This window comes from Anoplopoma fimbria, chromosome 14 (assembly GCF_027596085.1).
Source record: "Anoplopoma fimbria isolate UVic2021 breed Golden Eagle Sablefish chromosome 14, Afim_UVic_2022, whole genome shotgun sequence".
Lineage (NCBI taxonomy): Eukaryota > Metazoa > Chordata > Actinopteri > Perciformes > Anoplopomatidae > Anoplopoma > Anoplopoma fimbria.
In genome coordinates this window covers 15,269,199-15,290,870 of record NC_072462.1, presented here as the reverse complement: position 1 = coordinate 15,290,870, position 21,672 = coordinate 15,269,199, and the positions used below count along the sequence as shown (strand labels likewise).

The 21,672-nt window shown below is 43.2% G+C and overlaps 1 protein-coding gene across 4 annotated transcripts in view; it reads left to right on the top strand.

Annotated features, from left to right (window-relative positions):
* abl1 (c-abl oncogene 1, non-receptor tyrosine kinase) overlaps positions 1 to 21,672 on the top strand; it is a 30,598-nt gene extending 8,926 nt beyond the window's left edge. The window contains exons 1-11 of one of the 4 annotated variants that reach the window (XM_054612087.1): positions 6,061 to 6,647; positions 11,720 to 11,884; positions 12,722 to 13,017; positions 14,721 to 14,993; positions 15,230 to 15,314; positions 15,501 to 15,678; positions 16,279 to 16,463; positions 16,695 to 16,847; positions 16,936 to 17,025; positions 17,178 to 17,306; positions 17,488 to 21,672. In XM_054612087.1, the coding sequence (XP_054468062.1) occupies positions 6,563 to 6,647; positions 11,720 to 11,884; positions 12,722 to 13,017; positions 14,721 to 14,993; positions 15,230 to 15,314; positions 15,501 to 15,678; positions 16,279 to 16,463; positions 16,695 to 16,847; positions 16,936 to 17,025; positions 17,178 to 17,306; positions 17,488 to 19,172 (3,324 nt within the window). In that variant the 5' untranslated portion in view covers positions 6,061 to 6,562 and the 3' untranslated portion in view covers positions 19,173 to 21,672. Of the gene's footprint in view, positions 1 to 6,060; positions 6,648 to 11,719; positions 11,885 to 12,721; positions 13,018 to 14,702; positions 14,994 to 15,229; positions 15,315 to 15,500; positions 15,679 to 16,278; positions 16,464 to 16,694; positions 16,848 to 16,935; positions 17,026 to 17,177; positions 17,307 to 17,487 lie in introns of those variants that run through there. The other 3 variants (XM_054612086.1, XM_054612085.1, XM_054612084.1) reach the window with 3 other exon arrangements.

The following is a 21,672-nucleotide window of genomic DNA, read 5'->3' as shown; positions in this document are numbered from 1 at the left end:
AATCTTTTTCCATATACATAAGATACAAAGTGTTTTACACAGAACAATTGAAAGTGTAAGCATGTCGGTTTATGTTAGGGTAGGATCAGGACAAACAGTCCTGTTGAGTCACTGACTCTCACTGGCTTTTGTTATTTGGATTCACTTTAGCCTCAGCAACAATGATGTTATGTAACCTGGTCCTGAGATAGCCCAGTTTCTGAAAAGACAATAATTATCTTCAGAAATATATTTTACTTTTATTAACCACCCATGTATCAGTTGCAATTCTAGACATACTGATACATTGCTTAACTTGTCCTTTTTATTCTCTTTGCTGGTTATCCGTCCATTGTACACAAACGGTACATACAACACTCACATGCATACCGAGAACCTCCAAGTTGGGTCAGGAATGCCGAGTGGCAGCTCTTCGCCACCCGGTTCCACACACACACACACACACACACACACACACACACACACACACACACACACACACACACACACACACACACACACACACACACACACACACACACACACAGAAAAAAGCACCCCCTGTTCCCCACTCCATGCCGGAGCAGTCAGCCTCAGCTCCAGACACAGCTGTTGTTTTCTCTGCAGACAACCTGCTACCTAGTTTTCCAGCTCTTGTCTTTTTGTAAAAAATTCAGCCATGTATGGTCTCTCTTGGTCAGAGAGACTCCCCATGCAGATTACAGGATTAGAGTTCATGACTTGACACAAGGGCATTTGTCTTCTTCTAGAGAATAATATGAGGTTGATTGTTTTTCCTAGAGCAGGACAGAATCCAGGGTTCTATATTTTGTTAAATACATTTTTTTATTTGACTTCCATTGAGCAGGAATGAACAAAATCCTACCCACTTAGGCATCATCTGTCCGGTTGCATTGTTTTCTGGTCTGTTTGTGTTCCCCACACCAGTCCAGCCCATACAGTACTGGTATGCTGTTCTGTCCCTTTGTGTTGTGCTAAGCTCCTCTTCATAGAGCTATAAGAGGAGGCCTGCTACGCTTGCTGCATCTGGATCCACTTAGACACAAAAAAGAACCGAAGCAGCTCTACTGCTGCAGCCCAAGAGCCTCACAGCCAGAGTCACTCCTCCATACTATCTGTTTCTGTTTTTACCCCCAGTGGGCTTACAGACAAACGGGGTCTTTCCCCAGGCATCTAGATAACATCTCAAAAACATTTAAGGTTGAAGGTCCTGTTTACTTAGTCTGCCTGCTCTTATTAAGGTGTTGTCTGTTTTATGCTATTGAACTGATAAATTAGACCCAAAGTATTAGCAGAGGCTTTAGCACTGGCTTTCCCTTTCTATTACTGTATAACTGCAAACCTCCCACACACACACACACACACACACACACACACACACACACACACACACACACACACACACACACACACACACACACACACACACACACACACACACTTTTCTTTTTCTGCTTTCTCTCCCACTCCTAAAAGAGTTTGGCTCCCCTAGTCTGAACACTCATAAAACAATGGAGTTGTGCTCTTATTCCAGCACTCTAGGTCACATTGATTAGTTTAGCCAAATTCTGAAAATGACTGGATTAGCACCCTCTCCTCTCCACACATGCACACACAGGTTGTTATTTCAGAGTGGAGCTCATTTGTCTGGGCTCTCTTTTGCCCCCTTTCATTTCCACAGTCCTTTTCAACACAAATGATTAGCGGAGCATTTTATTCCTGACACAGTGATGAATAGTTGTGTGCATTTGACCTGGATATCTGTTGGCTCAAAGTATGAAATTTGAACTCTGGGCTAGCATCCATACATTTCTTTTTCTCTGTAGGTTTGCATATTTTTGGCACCACGTAGTTTTGTCTGGGCCTACAGCAGTCTATCATGTGGAGAAATGAGCAAAGGTTCTGCTTAGTCACCTGGTATTTGTTGCCCTATTTTGTTTCTGTCATCATGGTAAAATGGTTCCTGCAGTCGCGTTCCAATAGGTCGGTCGGCTTCAACTCCCTCTGTCTCGGCGCTTTGTGCTAGCAGGTCTGCATGGCCCATCTAGCTGGAAGATTGTTGTACAGCTGAGCCGACAGTGGACTGTTTACGGGTCGCTTCAAATGAGAAGGATTTGGCTAGAGATGGAGTTTGTGTGTGATCAGAAACACAAGAGCATGCACATAAAGTGGATTTCATCATAAAATGTGTTTTAATGACCTCTCACTCAGTCTCACTGTTTCCATGTAAAATACAGTCATAGAACTGCTTCTAACAAGCCCGCTGAGAATCAACATAAAGAAAATTGTTTTGTTGATTTCTGCACCATCGGAAGCTTTAGCAAATATTTTAATATGCTGGCAAGTTTGCTAACTTAATATTCAGTTTCACTGTTGTCCACATTGGTTAGTTATTACCACCTCAGGCTGATGCTAGAGCCTTAACCTTGAACCAGAGCAGCCACTGTTTTGTTTTGAAGTGTTCGCTCTCTCCCTGTGGACAATACTAAGTGGAGAATTATGTGGAACTCTAAACCCCTTAACCTCATGTGCTGGTCTGCACGCCTCAGACACTCTGGCTGCATTCTCCAGCGGGCCCTGAGTAAACAGCCACATGCACGCACACACACAGATACACGCACACAGACACACACGCGCACATCCATACACCACATACATACCTGGTTCTTGAGTGTCTGATATTTAAGTACACTTGGCTGTTACTGTTGCTGTGACTGCTGGGTTAGGTAATACAGTGGAAGGATGAACCATGTGCAGTGCAGAATTACTATTAGGAACCTTCGCCGCTTTGTCTCCCTCCCTTATCCTATTCTGTTATTAAGCTTGCTCTGTTTTAAAGTGTAATAAATCTTGCTCCATTGCTTGGATGTACAGTATGCAAAGTGTTGACATGCTTACATTTCTTACATCATTAGACGGTGTGATTATGTTTTGCGTGTGTGTGTTTGTTTGTACCCTCATGTATGGAGTTGGTAGCACAAAAAAAATCAAGCAATCCTCAAATATCATTGTAACATTTAAAGACCATATCCTCTTACCAAGTATTAATTTATGATATAAGTCAACGGCTTACTTTTGCCTGTCAAGTGTCAAAATGTTCATAGCAGATGTCAGTAGCCATCAATCATGTAATGGTATTGATTATTGAGGTTTGTTCTTGCTTTATGAATTCAGTTTTTTTTTGTTTTTTTTAAGTGTTAAGTTTTAAAGTAATGCCCTGGTTCATAATTAATAGTTAGAATTTCACAGGGAATGCAGATGAAAATAAGCCTTCATGGCTAAATCTAGCTGTTTATTAATGTGCATTGTCCCTTCAACAACCTGTTATGTTACATATTAAAATATGGATTCATGTCAACATGATCGTAAAGCTATAACACCAGTATGGTTTGAAACCTAACACAGTTGCAGCCTCAGAGTTAGCGAATACTAACTGTTCACCGCTTGAAGATTTAAAGAACGTAATTAGAAAAGCAGGAGAGATGTACATGAGAGGAAAAGGGCCAATATCCATCCCATGGGTGGATGTACGTCAGCTAACTGTTAACATACATGGCCCCAGATTATAAAACGCAAGTGAGCGATTCTTCTATGAGCTCACTGCCAAACAATGTGCTTCATGTTTCTCCATCTGCAACCTTTTTTCCCCTCTTTTCCTCCTCCATTTTTATAGCCTCTCTCTCCTCTCCTCCTCTTCATCCTCTCATCTCCCCAACACTTTGTGACTGCGGTAAGTTAATTGGCCTTTCTCAGAGTTTGAGGAAGCCTGCATTTCTTCTTAATTGGTGTTTGGGGTGGTGCATTGAGAGGAAACAAATGTTTGCCATACCAGCGCTGCAGCGACAATGCGGGGCCTGGTGCCATGTGACTGGATGTTCAGAGTTTTGAGGTCACTACTAGCAAAGCGACTGAGAGCGAGACATGCTTAAGAATACCCACCGATTCTAATGAGAGCATCACTGCCCACAGCAAACAGACAAGCACACAATAACTTCAAGTTTCAGGACTAGTAGTGTTGGGCCAGCCCATCAAGTCTGCAATGTCTCCCTTGGTTTTGAGTTGTTTTGGATTCCTCCCAGTTCAAAATGAAAATCTTAATCTTAAGTGCTAACTATTGATCGGGAAATGGTTTGACAACTTCATAGCACCTTTTCTGAACTATGCCTTCCTACAATTTGAAGGTATTTTCCAAATGTCAGAAGTCTCCGATAAAGGGAGCATAATAATACACATTATATGAACTCTTGATGATGCATTGCCAGCCATTAGCAAACTTGCTCGTAAATGTAGGCAATGCATGCCTCCATCTTGTGTGACTAGTCCATTGCTCAGACAGACATGACTGATCTTTTTTATACTTTTCCTCTTTTATTATCATATTTCTCCTTGTCTTATATGTTGCACATGAATCAGTTTTGTCTTCAGAAACATCTGTTTATTGTTCTCTTTTCCTCTCCTTGTATTACTTGCCAAGTTGACCAGATAATCTATCTTCCAACAATATTTGTCTATTTTCAACTATATTCAGCTACAGACATAAAGACTTGTCACTGCTGTTGCTTTATGTTTTTAAGATAGAAACAAAATATGACAAAGCCGCTGTACCGTCCTTGTATGTTTTTAGTCAGAACTTTTGCTCCCTCATTGGGAATTCCAGTCACCAGGTCAGCCAGTTAACTGGTTTGGCACTCATACTATGTGCTAGTGTGTCATCATCAAGCTGGCTTTCCACCATTATGTAGTTAGCAACTTGACCGGGCTTCTTATCTCAGAAGTGATGTTTTTGATTTAAATGAAAAAATATTTTCCAGACATACTCAGTAGATTATAGCTGCTCTTGTGGGTTTTTTTTTTTGTTTCAGTCTTCATCTTTAGCACATATAACACAAGTGGACAAAATGTCAGAAACACATAACAATATCCAGCAATAAAATACAGAATGTGTCCCTATAAATGATTAACCTGTTCGATAATCTGTCTGACAATAACGGCATGTATTTCACAAATACAGCAATCTTTTTTTAATTGCATTAGATTGTATGGATGTTAGAGATGGATTTCACCCTCTGTAGATGGCCTACTATAATTTAGTCAGTGTGTTATCCTGTAATAAAGACATTTTAGTAGAATTTGAACATAATTTGAGCAGGAGAGATATATGCTGTGGCTAGCTGGAGCAAAAGAGAAATCAAGACATTGCTTTTATTGACGGATGCCATTGACGTTTCCTGATGTATTTCTAAGAACAGATGTTTATCTTTTCAACCTTTTCACTAGATTTTTTTTAATGAGTATGACTCATCTGAGAAAAGACAGAAATTAGTTGTTTTTAAAAGATGTGTCGCAAGATCGCTTTGCTTCTGCCAAGGTTTCCTTCCAGTTATGGCGAAACCACTGCTGCTGTCTAAAATCACATGGTGAGACATGTTATTCTTAAGATCAAAAGATAAATGTTCCCAATTTGTTTAATTCAAAGTTGTTGCTAACCATGTTCCCATTTGAAATGGCCTCTGCCAAACAGGCCTTGTTTGAGATGTGAAAGAAGTCCAGAGTAGAGAGCTGAAGGTTATACTTTTCTCCCTGCCGGCTGCTCTTCATTGAGAGCTTTAAGCTTTTGTTTAACTACCCGGTCCTGTTTGCAGAACTGATTCCTCAACCTGTAAACATTTCAGAACAGAGAGAGGGGGGGGGGGAAAGCATGGTCAAAAAGGAGAGAGAGAGCGGCAGAAAGACAGTGAGAGGGGGGAAGGGGGGTTCAAAAGTTGGAGGAGGAGCTTCTTGTAATCATCTCATGACTTCAACAGAAGGAAGGAGGAGCTATTCAAGGTCTATAGGCAATCTAATCTTTAATCAAAGCCTTTGTCTTGCATGCAGCTTGGGTCTCATCTGTTGGCATACATTTTGGGTGATGGTGTTTGTACTCGTCTTGGTAAGTGCTTGTGTATGTGCTAGCGGTCTCTCCCTCTCATTGTGTGTTTGCTGCTGGAGGTGGGAGGGCTCAGCTGATGTCATTGAGTGCAGCAGGCTGAGCCTGAAAGAGGCCCTTTGTTGGCAGCTGTAGCACGAGTAGTTCCTGTGCCTCAGATACACACTCGGACAGGAGAGAGGAATGGCACCGTTCAGACTGACCTACTGCCCACTCAACTGACACATCTACAGGTCTGGCAAGCTTTTTGGACCAAACCTGCGCTTTTGGATCGTTGTTGTAACTTACAGAAGTGGAGCTAACCAAAACCCCAAGAGAAAAAGGGGGGGGAAAAAAACATGGAGACGCTCAGAAGAGAAAGTTGATAGACTTTGCCGGACAGCGGACTCTGCTTTTCTCTGTTTCGGAAAGGAGTGAGAGGAAAAAGAGGATTTACAGCAGCTGAAAGGACTGAGGAAAAGAAAACCAGTGAATTTCAAAAGCTATTTTGGCTTGGTGCCGTTTTTTTCCTTTTGTCCTTTTCTTGTCTCCTGTTTGAACTTTTTTCCTGTTGGACACATGTAGAGGGGAAACGTTCGAGGGACGTCCGATTTGAACAAGCAACAACATTTTCAAGCGGGAAGGGAAAGAAAGCAAATGAAAATGTTGGAGATATGCCTGAAATTGGTGGGGTGTAAATCTAAGAAAGGCCTCTCGTCCTCCTCCAGCTGTTACTTGGAAGGTAAGAGTACTTTGTGATGGCTGTAGTCCCGTCTTTTAGCTTGGGCCCTGATTTAAAAGTTTACTTTGGAGAATTATAAACAAAACTTAAAGTACAGATGTCACAAACAAAAAGAGCAGGGGCTCAGGAGACACAGTTGGAAGGATAAAAGATGAAGTATCCCAGTGTGAAGGCTAAACAATGATTTCTGCTCTGTGGAAACACAAGAATGGGGAGGGGAAGCAGAGAGTGAGCACAGGGGAGGGTGAGGGAAGCCAGACACACTGGCTAGCTGAAGAGGAAAGAAGTGGAAAAAAGAGACGGAGGAGAGAATACAAAGAAATCTGACTCCTGGTCGTGTCCCACTTAGCTCTTGTTTATGAGGAGAGGGGATCTAATCTCAGTCTGCGCTCCTTTTCAGTTCTCTATGTTCCAGTACTTGGATCTTATTCGCTGCGTCTGTAAGAGATTTAGATCACGTAGATCTATATATTTCAACCACGCTTTGTAGTCTGCAGACTAGCGATTACCTCTTTTCCATTACTTCTAATTACACAGTTCTGGTCACAGTTAAAGTGGGTAATTGATTTGCCTGTGATGTATGAAGGGGACGCAAGGGAATTTGAGGAAATCCAGGGCACATAGTCTGTACACGATCAACATAATAATCGATTGGCAATGGAAGACTCGGTGAAGTCTGATGTGGGCCAAAGATTGTGCAACCAAATGATTTAATAGAGTTAATAGTCCTGGTACGCTCCCCACTGAAGTGGATGACAGTGATAAAGAGTCTCTAATTTCCAGACCATATGGTACAAGGCACAGCAGATCTCATGCTGAGACGTTCCACCCAAAATTAAACATTCAGATCTGAACAACTTCATTAGAGCTGGAGGTTTCATTTGAATTTTTCTTTGTTGTTGTGAACAATTTCATTATTATTATTATTATTATTATTATTATTAGAAGGAAGATAGTTTATTAGCATATTAGCCATCTTGAGGTTATTCTAAATGATGAAAATAGTGGTTCTTTCATGTTTAGTTGCCTTCTAATCGCCTGGTATTCCCCACTCTCCTCCATTGGGCTCTGGTCTGTACATAATGTCATTACCATAATATCTCCAACAGTGGATAGAACTATATCAAATGGATCTGAATCCGATCTCCTTGTTCTCCACCACCTCCCACTCGGGTGATGACAGGTGATGCAAGAGAAATATGAATATTTTCCTCTCTCTCATCCCTCAGAAATATGTGGGTAAGGGCCAACTAAAGACCACAAATAAATTCATGGTTTTGGATCCAGACTACTGCTGGTTACAATTGTGCCAGGTAGTAAGTCACATTAGTTTTCCATTTAGGGTGTCAATGAGCCCATTTAAGATGACTGGAATCAAAACTAGCAAGACTGTCTCGGTTACCAGGACCAAGTGGAACCTGACGTATTTTTTTTTATTTTTTTTTATGTTTGGTTTTTCCTTTTTCAGATGTCTTCTATTTTCTGCTTTGGAGCTTGTGTTGTCATGGTCCATGTGTCAGTGTGCCGTCGCCCTCTCACAAAGACCTGTGGTATTTGTGGCCTGTAAAGTGGACATGTGCAGCATGGGCTGTTCAAATGCGCTGCCCACACACTTTATAACCAGGCCAAACCAGGCCAAACTCAGGACATTCGGTATGTCCTGCTGGCTCTCAGGTCTGCATCTTGCCTCGTGGAGCTCTTTTTCTATCTTACTTGACCTCTGGCCTCAGTTTAAGCCTAAATTTAACAAAACGCAACTGTGTTTTTCACTTTAATCACAGTGTTTGTTTGAATTTTTTTGTCTACAACATTCTTTGGGAACCTGCAACTCTGGTTTGTGTAACCGAGGGATAAACTGAAATGAACAGATCAAATGTGAATTCTTTGACTAAATCAGCAAAGCAAGATGACACAAGGCCATGTTGGTTAGACGCTTTTTAGTTACCAGTGAATGAACTGATTGTTGGCTCATTACCACAAAAAATAAACAGTTTTTCAAACGCTAAACCGATATCTTTTCATCACTGTAATGATGACCATGTTATATGACAACATTTTCAGGCTTATATCCACTATTTTGTGATAAGTGGCATATAGTGATGTAGGAAAGTCATTGCTCTCCTGAAGAACCTTTTGTTTTTGGGGGGTTTCTGAACTATTTGATGTACAGTCTGTCCTCTTAATTTGCAAGTGTCACATCTTCACCTGTAACTCTGCCCGTTCAGGGAAACACCCATGGTCGTTGCTCCAAATGCAACAGGCCTCTTTTTCGAATTGGAACTCACCTAAATATGAGTCTTAGCTTGGCAGTATGCTCCAGATGAAATCGAATTTGGCATGTTCTCACGGACAAAATAGCAGTTTGTTTTTTTTACCTTGATTGTCTAAGTGTGCTCAGGATAGCGGGCCTATCTTTGCAGATGAAGCTGTCTGAAAGTCTTTCATTGGCCTCCAAACACACTGATGCCTGCAAGTTGTCAACAATGACATGTGACTGGCTCTGGGCCACATATGTTCTGTTTACTTCTGTAGGGTTAATATTAAGAAAGGAGATGCACTTATGACTTCTGGTGACTAGTAGTTCTCTTGAATACCTATGTTGAATACACTTCCTGTAAGTCGCTTTGGATAAAAGCGTCTGCTAAATGACTGTAATGTAATGTAATGTAATGTACTAGTTAGTCTTGCATGCTAAAATTCTTTGTTTGCTTCCTGCTTTGAGGAACTCGCAAGTCATATCTTCTCCAGCCGCGACTCCAAGGCTCCTTCAGCTGGGTGGGACACCATCACATGAACTAGTTGGGGTTTTACACCAGCTCAGAAGCACACTTAACTTCTGGAATTGGGGATTTAATGAACTTTGATATCAATTCCGTCTGTGTTCATCACTGTCACAAAGAATTGGCAAAGAATGTTTTTTGCACTCTTCATTTAGCTTTATTAAACATCAGATCTTTGGCAGGAAATGTTTCTTTATCGATCGCAATCTTGTTTTTATGATTATGTTTTGAAACTTTGTTCGACTGAGATAACAGCAGCAATTCTTTAATGAGACAACCCCTCCCAACTTTTTCCAGGAAGGAGGTGGAGTTTCCATTTTGTTTAATAATTCTGTCCAGCGCAATCAGATGTCTCGTGGGAAATTTGCTTCTTTTGAATATGCTGCTCTTTAGTCCAGTTCTGCTGCTGCTTGAGGTTGACTGCTCTCTATCATTGAGTTTGACTGCGTCATTTTATTTGGAGATTTTGAACATTCAATTTGACGCACGCTGTACATAATCATCAAGGAGCATCAACACCAGAAGAGTCAATCCTATCGCCCTACTTCTCAGGTCAAATTCTGTTGTTGGTTTGGAAGACACTGAATAGTTGAGGGACCAAATCATTTCTGATCTGCTTCTCCATTATGGACCATCCTGACCTCTCAGATTGTCTTGGACAGCTCTGCTTACTGTCAAAACTAAACATGGACAATCAGAATTCAGTTTTTATGCACAAATCTCTGTATCTATAATGTAACTTAATTTCCCTTAAATACCTTGTTGACAAAAGCTTTACAAATAAACTTGCCTTGCCCTGAGTGTACCTGTAGCTGCTTGCAGCTCCGTTTTGACAACAGTCTAGAGCATCCAGAGAGCCGCTGCTATGTTTTCCCCATATTCAGCTGTGCCTTTATTACTTCATGCACATTGTCTTTATCCCCATGTCAAGGTAATAATCCTTAAACTGTGAATAATCACAGTTGTGGTACTTTACACAGGTTTCTGATTTTGGCTGTTTTGATAGCGGGATCTTTCAGACCAGACAGACCTTAGCACTGCTTCTCCATTCATAATGTTCATAAAAGATATATCAGGTGAACTCTTTTTTTTTTTGCAGAAACACACTACAGATCTGTTGATTTTATAAAAAAAAAATAAAAAAAAAAAGTCAGCCACTTATGCTATTAAAGTGGTGAGCAAGTCATAATATTCTACATTTACATTCTTTTAGAGTCCTTTTCATCTTATGTTGAAAAGATTTTATCTCTAAAATATTACATTTTTAGAAAAAAGCCTCGAAAGTAACATGTTTCTTACACATAATCAGTTGAATCCAATTTTCCAGTCATACTGTGATTGTGGAGAATTGGAAGCTAAATTTCAGTTAAAGTGCGTTTCATCACTTTTTGAGGGCTTGGTTGCTTTTCAAATGGCACTGTGTACTATGTGCCATTACTATTTTCTTACAAAGTGATTTTAAAATATTTCCTCCTCTTGTTATCTTCCACAGTGTGAAATTCTCACTGGAAGGTGAAAAAACCGAGTGCAGCTGTAGCCTGTTGTCTCTGTTGGAAGGATGTGGGTGTTGTGAGCTGGGGGGATGAAATATAAGATGCCTCTAAAACATGTGTGACAACAGCTGAGCAAGCCTCACAATAAAGCTCACATTTAGGCCAAACAGCGGTTTAAACATCTCCCTTCACTTCACTCTTCTGTTTTCTCTCTTCCTCATAAACACAATTTTCTTCCGTGGGCTTCATTCTTTCCATTTTCCACATATTGTGAATATGACATCAGCTTTTCTGCTCTAAAATTGCTATAATTCCAGAACTGTCTGTAATTAACATAGCTATAAGTCTTTGAACCCAGGCTCATTACCTGTGAATGCAAACACATCCATTCTACAGTTTCGGTGAAGATTCATGCCGAGACACAGTCTCACAGTCTGATGAGTGGTAGTTGTCTTAGTTTTTATTTTCTTGAATACTAAGCAGTGATAAATCAGGAAATGAAAAGTTAAAAAGACAGCATGAACAGAGTGGGTCACATGATCAGGTTTATTACTCTAATCACAGCTGATGACCTGCTTGTTGGAGCAAGGCCCAGTTGAAGGGATATATAGAGGAATTTAAATGACCCATGGTCAGAAACAGTTGACATTGTTGCTGGATCATCCTTCATGTGTGAAACCGTATGGGAAAACCGCCTCACAGGGTTTTCTGCATACCAAAACACACGCCTACATCTCCCCATTGTGTGATGTTTTCCCTCACATTTTAGCTAACCGATTGTGTTCTCTTGTTTTTTCAGAAGCTCTCCAGAGACCAGACTTTGAGAGTCAGGGTCTGACAGAAGCGGCCCGCTGGAACTCCAAAGAGAACCTGTTGGCCGGACCCAGCGAGAATGACCCCAACCTGTTTGTCGCACTCTATGACTTTGTGGCCAGCGGCGACAACACACTCAGCATTACTAAAGGTACGTTTATAGAGAGGAGTTTGTGCTCAACTAAAAATGATTCAGACCATTTTGATATAGGTGGTACTGGTATAGTCGAATTATATGACAGTAATCCCAATGAATATTTACATTTTTGACAACAGTCACTATTGATGGATGTTGGAAGATACATACAAAGTGATGGGAGAAAGTCTGGATAATGTTTTGAATCTTACTGGGGATCTACTTTATTTACTTCCCGTCTTCTTCCGTCTCTGTCTTCATCCCTGTCTGACTCTCACTTCCTGACGATGGTCTCACATGTTGTTTTTGCATTCTGAACCGACAATAAAACAATACCACAGATGGATTGCACAGACAAACAGAGGAAGGAAGGAGAGAACATATGCACCGGAATAAACAAGAAAATGACATGTTCAAGGATACTTTCCACTCGATTCTAATATGAGCCGTTGCACAAAAAAAGGTTCATTTTACTTTAGGTAAAAAAAAAGAATTCTCCAGATAAATAACTAATTTGAGCTAATTAAAGTTAGTTTTTGTTCTAAACTGTTGTGGAACCGATTTATTTAGTCAAGGTCACCAAATGCCTGTTGGAAAAGAAAAGATCTGAGGAAACATTACATTAGATACAGTGAATTCCTGCATGTGTGACTTAAAATATGCAGAGCTCAGTTCTAGTGCAGTGTCCATGCCTGTTCGTAATGCAAAGAACAGGGAAGATTTACAACAAGCCCACCGGAATTCTCTCCTTGAGATCGCAGGAGTGTGTTGTAACCACTAAAGAGGATGAGTATTAAGCCAACAAGTTACTTCCTGGATAATAAACAAAAAGTAATCTCACATGTTGAATAGGAGAGAAGCTGCGTGTGCTGGGTTACAACCACAACGGCGAGTGGTGCGAGGCACAGACCAAGAATGGCCAGGGATGGGTGCCATCCAACTACATCACTCCAGTCAACAGCCTGGAGAAGCACAGCTGGTACCATGGACCCGTGTCACGCAACGCTGCAGAGTACCTGCTCAGCTCGGGCATCAACGGAAGCTTTCTGGTGCGGGAGAGCGAGAGCAGCCCCGGCCAGAGGTCTATCTCTCTGCGGTACGAGGGGAGAGTCTACCATTACAGGATTAACACTGCGTCTGACGGCAAGGTGGGCATCAGGAAACACAAACACACACGCAAAGATTAACTTCTGTCTACTTAATAATAAAGGTGTGAATACCTATCGGGAGCACCTTTTATTAAAAAAAAAAAAAAAAAAAAAAAAAAAGGTTGACTTTTTGTTTAAGTAACCCAACACATGCTGGGTTTGATTTTTAGATGTGGTTTATTACTTGTTAACTCACAGCACATGCCAGGACTTTCCACATCGTTCCATATCAGCTGTAGTTGAAATATAATGAATCCGTCATTAAAGTAAAGTAAAGACAGTAGTAAGGTGCAGTAATCAACTGGACAGCTTTTCAGTAAGTGCAACACTTTGAGAAATGCGAAGGCATACTTGTATCACATATGCAAACTCTCATAAACCTGAACAAGTCAGGTTGGTGCTCATGGTTATGGTAAAAATATTTTTAATAAGATAGGGTACCCTATCCTGATGGTCATGGAAGAAAAGTGTAGGCCATATTTGTATGTACAGCTGAATTCCCTCTGTGGGCTTCCCCCGAATTGCCATGGCAATGGAGAAGCTGCCATTCTAGCCGTGTCACCCTCCCGTCTGTGATGCAGAGAGGTGAGCTGGCCTGAGGAACGCTAGCTATGACAAGAATTCCCTCTAACCACCACTGTGCTGCTCATAATGACCAGCAGACGCGAGGCCAGCCAGACACTGACGCCCATGCTAAGACATGCATTAGCACAGACAGATGCAGCCAAGTTTGCACTAACACACACACATATGCACGCACGCACACACACACACACTGACACACGGTTCCCCATCTCATATTGTTTTCCATCCTCCCACTGAGCTACAACTCAAGAGTCTGGTATGATAGACTTCTCCAATAATTCGAGATGACCTCAGTACTCCCCCGAGCTGCAGCTTTGTTTCACACTGACTCTGTGATAAGTACTAGTCTTAGTACTGCTGTAAATGTTAGCCAAACAGATTTATTTCCTTTTCATTTCGTAGATGGTCAAGGTTTAAAGCCAGTAGAGCAGCCAACTGACCATTAAATCCTCTTTTGGTTTTTCTAAGGCCTTCTCACTGCACTTTTTCCATTCTTCCTCCACATGCCTTCAGCTCGCTCAAAGAGCCTGTTCACGAGTAAAGAAATGCACTGTGCCGATTGTAGAGCAAATCATTTTTAGGGTTATGTAAGACTTGGACAATGGAAAAGACTGTCCACCGAGCCCTGACCAACATCCTTCCCTCCACCAGCTTCCTGAGTAATGCCTTGTGAATTTTTGAATGGGCTAAGACCGTTGTTCATGAGGAAAATGTTTGTTGTTTTGTAAAGACTTAGACTTAGTACATTTCATGCTGGATTGCTGGCACATTGCCAGTTATTTTTGGTCTTATGCATTTTATTTCCCAATATAATTTATTGTTTACAGACATGACATTGACACATAAGCACAACCATTTAAATGCATTTTACACAAGTAGTCGTCATGTAATGAAAAAAGCTGTGTTTTATTGTTTTGACTCGTGCAAGTACAGGATATAAAATGACTTAGTTGACAATTATTTATCTTGTATTAATCTAAAATCCCAAACTATGGCAGATATTTGGTTTAGGAATAAGTGTTATCACAGTTAGTTGCTAAAAAAGTCTTGTCACTATCCTAAACTGAACTGACCTCTCGTGTGCATCTACTCAAATGTAGAATCTCTTTCTCCTTCAGCTGTACGTCTCGTCGGAAAGCCGTTTCAACACGCTGGCGGAGCTGGTGCACCACCATTCCACGGTGTCCGACGGCCTCATCACCACGCTGCACTACCCGGCGCCGAAGCGCAACAAGCCAACCATCTACGGAGTCTCTCCCAACTACGACAAGTGGGAGATGGAGCGCACTGACATCACCATGAAGCACAAGCTGGGAGGGGGCCAGTACGGGGAGGTGTACGAGGGCGTTTGGAAGAAGTACAACCTCACTGTGGCCGTCAAGACACTAAAGGTAAGAGCGAGATACAATGGGATTTATAGGGCTCATTTGACATTATGAGAAAAGGGCGTATGTCATTAAACGTCTAGTCAAGTGGGAATGCTTTAACACCTACTATCGTGACAAAAATAACACTTTGTCATCTATTAATCTCTAATTTGGCTGAATAATGCTGCCATCTGGTGGTGAATGGATGCAACTGCAAGTAGCCTATGAGTTTGCTCACTTTGTTACCAATAACTGTCCAGGAGGATACGATGGAGGTGGAGGAGTTTCTCAAAGAGGCTGCTGTCATGAAAGAGATCAAACACCCCAACCTGGTACAACTGTTAGGTACGTTAACTTTTCATTAAACAAGGCCTTGTATGTATATTGCATATCCTGAGTTTGAATAGAGGATTTCTTTAGGAGCTCAGATGAACTATTAACCAGGGTATTTTGCAGATGTACTCATGTTTGCAGATTCAATGATAGTGAATACTGAGGCGTTTTTGTTTCGCATTCTTGTTTCCTTTGCAGGTGTGTGCACGCGGGAACCACCGTTCTACATTATCACAGAGTTCATGACCCATGGTAACCTACTAGACTACCTGAGGGAGTGCAACAGAGAGGAGGTGAATGCGGTGGTGCTGCTCCACATGGCCACACAGATATCCTCTGCTATGGAATACCTGGAGAAAAAAAACTTTATACACAGGTGGGTGTAGGGACTTTACTCTTCCTTTTTTAAGTCTGAATTAAATTTAAAGAAGTCTGACAGTAATGAATCTGAGTAAATTCAATTCGGTTTTCATTGTCAAAGGTTTGTCAGGCAGCCTGCCTAGCTATCATCAGTAGTTTGGTCTCAGTCAGAGCTGAACAAAATACTAAAGAAAACATCGTCTTTGTCCTTAAATCTCATTTACTCGTTTTGCTCTCCTCTCACTCTCCCAACTGTTCTCGCAGGAGGACAGACTTGTATCACAGTCAAGTCCATGTTGTTACAAAGCTCGTTTGTTCTGGCACGTTTAACAGGGTCCTTCAGAAGCACAGAGATGATTTATGTCTTTTGTATTTGCCAAACTGCATCTTAATTTTTAAACCTGACAGGACTCAGCTTGTGACACAAGAACATCTGTGGATGTTGCAACAAGACATACTATTGATATGTTTTTCTTACTTTCTCTTTTTTTGTGTCATTATTTTTTCTTACTAATTACTCTATGTTCAAGTAGTTTACTGTTCTGATTGTATGTTGTCAGGATTCCTTCACAACTTCCTGTTCATCACTCATTCTCCTCATAATTGTCTCCTGTAGGGACCTGGCTGCCCGTAACTGTCTGGTCGGGGAGAACCACCTTGTAAAGGTCGCGGACTTCGGCCTGAGCCGGCTGATGACTGGTGACACCTACACGGCTCATGCTGGGGCCAAGTTCCCCATCAAGTGGACCGCTCCAGAGAGTCTGGCCTACAACAAGTTCTCTATCAAATCTGATGTCTGGGGTAAGTTTGATCCGATCGCTAAACGCTATAACATGTATTCCCAATGTTCCTGCATAAAAAGCCCATTTCTTTCTTCAGGTTCCTATTCGACAACGGAAAAAAATGTAATTCATTATAATGTTTCACATGTTCCCCGTTCCTTCACATTCCAGTCATTGAGCTCTTGACATGTTCCTGTGGATGATTGTTCTATAAATAGCACAACTAGCTGTCTTGTGCCTACATCTCCAGCATTTGGTGTGCTGCTGTGGGAGATCGCCACCTACGGCATGTCTCCCTACCCCGGCATCGACCTGTCCCAGGTGTACGAGCTGCTGGAGAAAGACTACCGCATGGACCGACCAGAGGGCTGCCCCGAGAAGGTCTACGAGCTCATGAGGGACTGTGAGTTGCAGAACTGATCAATCCAGAATACAATTAGAGTCACTCCATTCTATTGGAAGACTTTTTAATCCTTTTTTTTTCCTGCCAGGTTGGAGGTGGAACCCTTCAGAACGTCCGTCTTTTGCCGAGACACACCAAGCCTTCGAGACCATGTTCCAGGAGTCAAGCATCTCAGATGGTCAGTTCTGCTTTCTGTGATATCCAAAGCACCCTTTACTCATGGGTGTTATTTTTAAATATCAACACAAATACCCTCTTCTAATGGCTCTATTGTTTTCATTATTAAAATGTGAAAAGTTAATTAAATCGAAACTGTATCTTTACTATCAGAGGTGGAAAAAGAGCTCGGCAAGAAAGGGAAGAAGGCAACATTAGGTCCCATCCAGCAGGCTCCAGAGCTGCCCACCAAAACCAGAACTCTCCGCAAGAACATGGATAACCGGGATGGAGATAGTCCAGGTGAGACACACTCGCACCAACTGCACCTCCTGCCCTTGTTGCTACCACTTCTTGTGAAATAGTAAATATATGCTCCAGTATCCAGCACCAAGTAATTTTGAATTTTAGTTTGATAAGTAGTTAAAGTATTGTATTCTTCTTTAACACTGATGATTTCCTGCCTCTTTTGGGTTCTTCATAGACCTTTTGGAGCCGGATGTAGCTGTGTCTTCACCCATGCTCCCCAGGAAAGAGCGCCCCCTCCTGGACAGTAACCTGAATGAGGACGACCGCTTGATACCCAAAGACAAGGACAAGACACGAGGCAGTGGCTTTCTCAGCCTCATAAAGAAGAAGAAGAAGAATGCACCAGCTCCACCCAAACGCAGCTCCTCTTTCAGGGAGATGGACATCCATCCTGACAGGAGGGGCGTGACTCCAGATCTTCGAGACAGTGAGAGCTTCAACAACGGTGCATCTTTGGCCATCAACGACATCACGCACGGCCTCGACTCCGCAAAGTTCCTGAGTAACAATAATGGGGCAGGGGGCCTCACCAACGGGGCTCCAACCTACCCGGGGCCTTTATTTCCCAGGAAGAAGGGAGCTCCTGCCGTGCCCGGCCCCGGAGGGAAAGCGGCTACAACACCGCCCAGCGAGGAGGAATCAATGTCCAACTCCAAGCGTTTCCTGTGGTCCTCCAGCATGGCAACTGGCTCAGACGGCACTGAATGGAAGTCTGTCACACTTCCGCGAGACCTCGGCCAGCGGCACTTTGACTCGGGCACCTTCGGGGGCAAGCCGGCTCTGCCACGCAAGAGAACCAGCGAGCAAAAAGGGGAGAACGCCCCTCGAAAGGGCACCCTGACTCCCCCGCCACGTCTGAACACCTTATCAGATGTTTCCTCTGCATTCCTAGGCAGAGACACTGATATCAGTCCTGGTTCCAGTCCCCAGACATTAACACCTAAGGTGGTCAGGAGACCCGGGCTGGGGGGACTGGAGAACTCCAAGACCAGCGCTCTCCACGCGGAGCTTCTCAAGCCCAATGTGTTCCCTGCTTTGGGGGCAGCTGGAGAAGAGTGCAGGGCCCGCAGACACAGGCACCCTGTGGACTCGTCGTCAGTCAGGGAAAGAGGAAAGTTACAGAAACCCAAGCCAGCACCACCTCCACCACCCACCAATGCCAAAACGGGCAAGGTTTCCCGCAGTCCCACTCAAGAGCTCCCGTCTCCCTCATCCATCACCTCAGAGATCAAAGCTAAGGGCCTCCCTTCTTTCTCAGAGCCCCACCACACAACCACTGCCAGTGACCAAGCGCGTTCTCCCCTCAGTGAGGGCTCCAAGAAGCTGCCCCTGGGCTCCACCTCCAAACCTCAACCGTTAAAGACCTCCTCCTCCTCCACTTCAGTGAGCACCTCCCTCTCCAGCCAGAGCCTAGGAGGCTTCTCCTCCTCCCTCACCTCCCCCGGCGACCTGAGCTCGCCCACTGCTTTCATCCCCTTAGTGAACACCCGACGCTCCCTCCGCAAGACTGCACCCCGCCAGGCCGCCGAGCGCACCCCGAACTCGGCTGTGACACGGAAGATGGTGCTGGAAGGCACCGAGCTGCTCCGCGCCGCCATTTGCCGCAACTCGGAGCAGACGGGCAGCCACAGCGCCGTGCTGGAGGCCGGCAAGAACCTGTCCAAGTACTGCGTGAGCTACGTCGACTCCATACAGCAGATGAGGAACAAGTTCGCCTTCCGCGAGGCCATCAACAAGCTTGAGAACAGCCTGCGTGAGCTGCAGATCTGCCCCACCGCCACAGGGGGTGCCAATGCACAGCAGGACTTCAGCAAGCTGCTGTCCTCCGTCAAAGAGATTAGTGACATTGTTCAGAGGTAGCGCCATAAAAACTTAAACTACCAACATATAAAACTGACATGAACCGTATCTAAGACTACCCTTTTTTCTGAGAATGCGCATGAACTGCGGCAGATGCCGAGCTTGCGTCGGAGATCTGAGGGTAAAGCCTGCAGGAGAGCAGCAGCAGCAGCAGAGTGAAGGTTTCACACCACAGTACACTCTGAAACACTTCAGCCTGTGGTTATTGTTGATGGAATCTCTCCGGCGACGTCGTCAGACAGAGATGCAATATTGAAAAGCCTTAACATTGAACGAACAGTGTCTTCTGGCCTTCATGAGAGGCGAGGGGCCAATTCTTAATCAACATGACTTTTCACCAATCATTTTTGAAATGATCATGTCTTATGTATTCTAGTTGTGTGTCGTCGTCGTCGTCCCCCCTTCATCCATGACCCCAGTAGAAAAGAGGCCTGTGATATTTGTTTCCATCACTGTTAGTGTTCGGTTTTTCATTGATGCCGATGACAATGAGCAAAAAACAAACACTTTAACCTCAACTCGTTCTAGGATGCCTTCTAAGACTTAAACGACTGATCTCGCAGTTTCCTGTAAGAATTCGGGAGCTTCTGGAACCACAGTGTTATGACATGAAGCCTCTGTCCAACACATCCCAACATTTTGCCATTTCATCAGTGATTGGTCGTGTGCTGAGTGACGGAAACGTGCCAGTGATTGTTCTGTATGAATGCCTTTTGCAGTATTTGCAACCATGTGCCATAAAATAATAATGGGAGCAAGCAAATGAGGCAGAATGAGCTGGTGGCCTTCACCTTTGGTAACAAATAGTGCCTTAAACACATTTGGCAGAGCTGTTGAAGATTTGCCACATTACAAGTGCAGAATTGTGGTTACAGATAGCCGTGTCTTCAATTTTGTTTATTGGATGTGTGATGCCATACCAAAAAAAAAATGTTATCTCCAGTCTGTACTGGAGAGGGACCAGGGTGCACGATCTGCTACTTAGTGGATCTGACTGTTGTTTTATGTTGTCCTTAGACTGGACCTTTTTTATTATTTTCATTAAACTGACCCAACTTTCTTTACATGCCAGTCACAGAAGCCATCAGTAGCAGCTCGGCCTCGCAACAGCATGCTGTTTGATCTGTTAAGGGGGGTCAGACTGAAAAAGTGTCACTTCTGACCACTGAGGGACATCATGGCCGTTTCTCAATATGTGAACTTCTCTGTACTTGTGTCCTCGTGAACTTGTGAAACGTCATCTAGCGCGGCCCAAGTACTGTTCCAATACACAAGTTCGCATCCAGCCAAGTACGGTCCAGATACCCGGAAGTGTCCTCGCTCCGCCCATTATATCGGGGATGCATCGGAGGAGACTTGTGTGGACTTTGGACAGCCAAGTCTCCCAGAATGCATTTCACCAGCAAACAAGAGACGACAGTGGCGGAGACGACTCACAACTGTCAGTTATAACTGTCTAAATACTGCTGTTGTTGTGTAACGGAATTTAGTTTTAACATTTTTTTAAGCGAGAATGTAGTTAAGACTTAAAATATGCGGTCAATTTATCAAGATAGAGCCTGTTTGAAAAAAGCGCCGACGTTTGTCGGAGATATGAGAGGACCAGAGAGGAGACCGGGCGGTGGTGCTCATGCATCCCGCTGACAGCAGCCTGATCTCGGCAAGGCCTCTCCAGATGTGCCGCTGGCTCCGGTGTCTCTGTGGTTGTGGTTGGAGATGTAACACAAAACATATACATATTAATATTTTAATATTTTCTAAATGAAAACGAAAAAAGGCAGGGTTGTGTTTTATATCATATTTCGTTTTATTGTCAATATATATGACTGAAGATAACCGGAGTAAGCGGGACCGACGAGCTGAGTTGGTGACGTTGGTGACATCAAGTTCGCTGCTGTTCCAATTGCAAAATGACCGTACTGCGTCCTCCCGAGTCGAACTATCCAAGTATGAACTTGCAAGTTTGCAAGTCCATACTTGACCATACTTGGTATTGAGAAACGGCCATGTCGATGGAGGGCTTATGTCACGTGGCCAAAATGCTGTTTCAGAGGCTTTCCACCCCAGCAGAAAAAATATAAATATATATATCCTGGGGGAAACACTGGACTGAAATGTTTATGGATCTGTCACTTGCTGTCTTACAAGATAATGAATAAGCGAGAAGCTGACCATTACAGACTAAAAGAACCCATGAATTTCCACTGTAACGTCGTACGTTCCTTTATGCCCGTCAGTAACTCTTGGACATTCTCAGCATTCGTGCTGTGGTCGCCTCACCCCCGTGTGCCCTATCTGACTGCGATGCCTGACCGACACAAGTCAACTGCAAGCTGCCTTGACTTCAACATGGTACTGTTAGTGTTGGCTCTCTATTTTTTTTATTCTGCTCCTTACCACCATACCACTACTCATCTTTAATGTCTAAAGCCTCCTCACCAATTTTGTAGACAAACTTTGCTTTCCTTTGTAAATATGTTTTCTGTTTTCCTATTTCTCT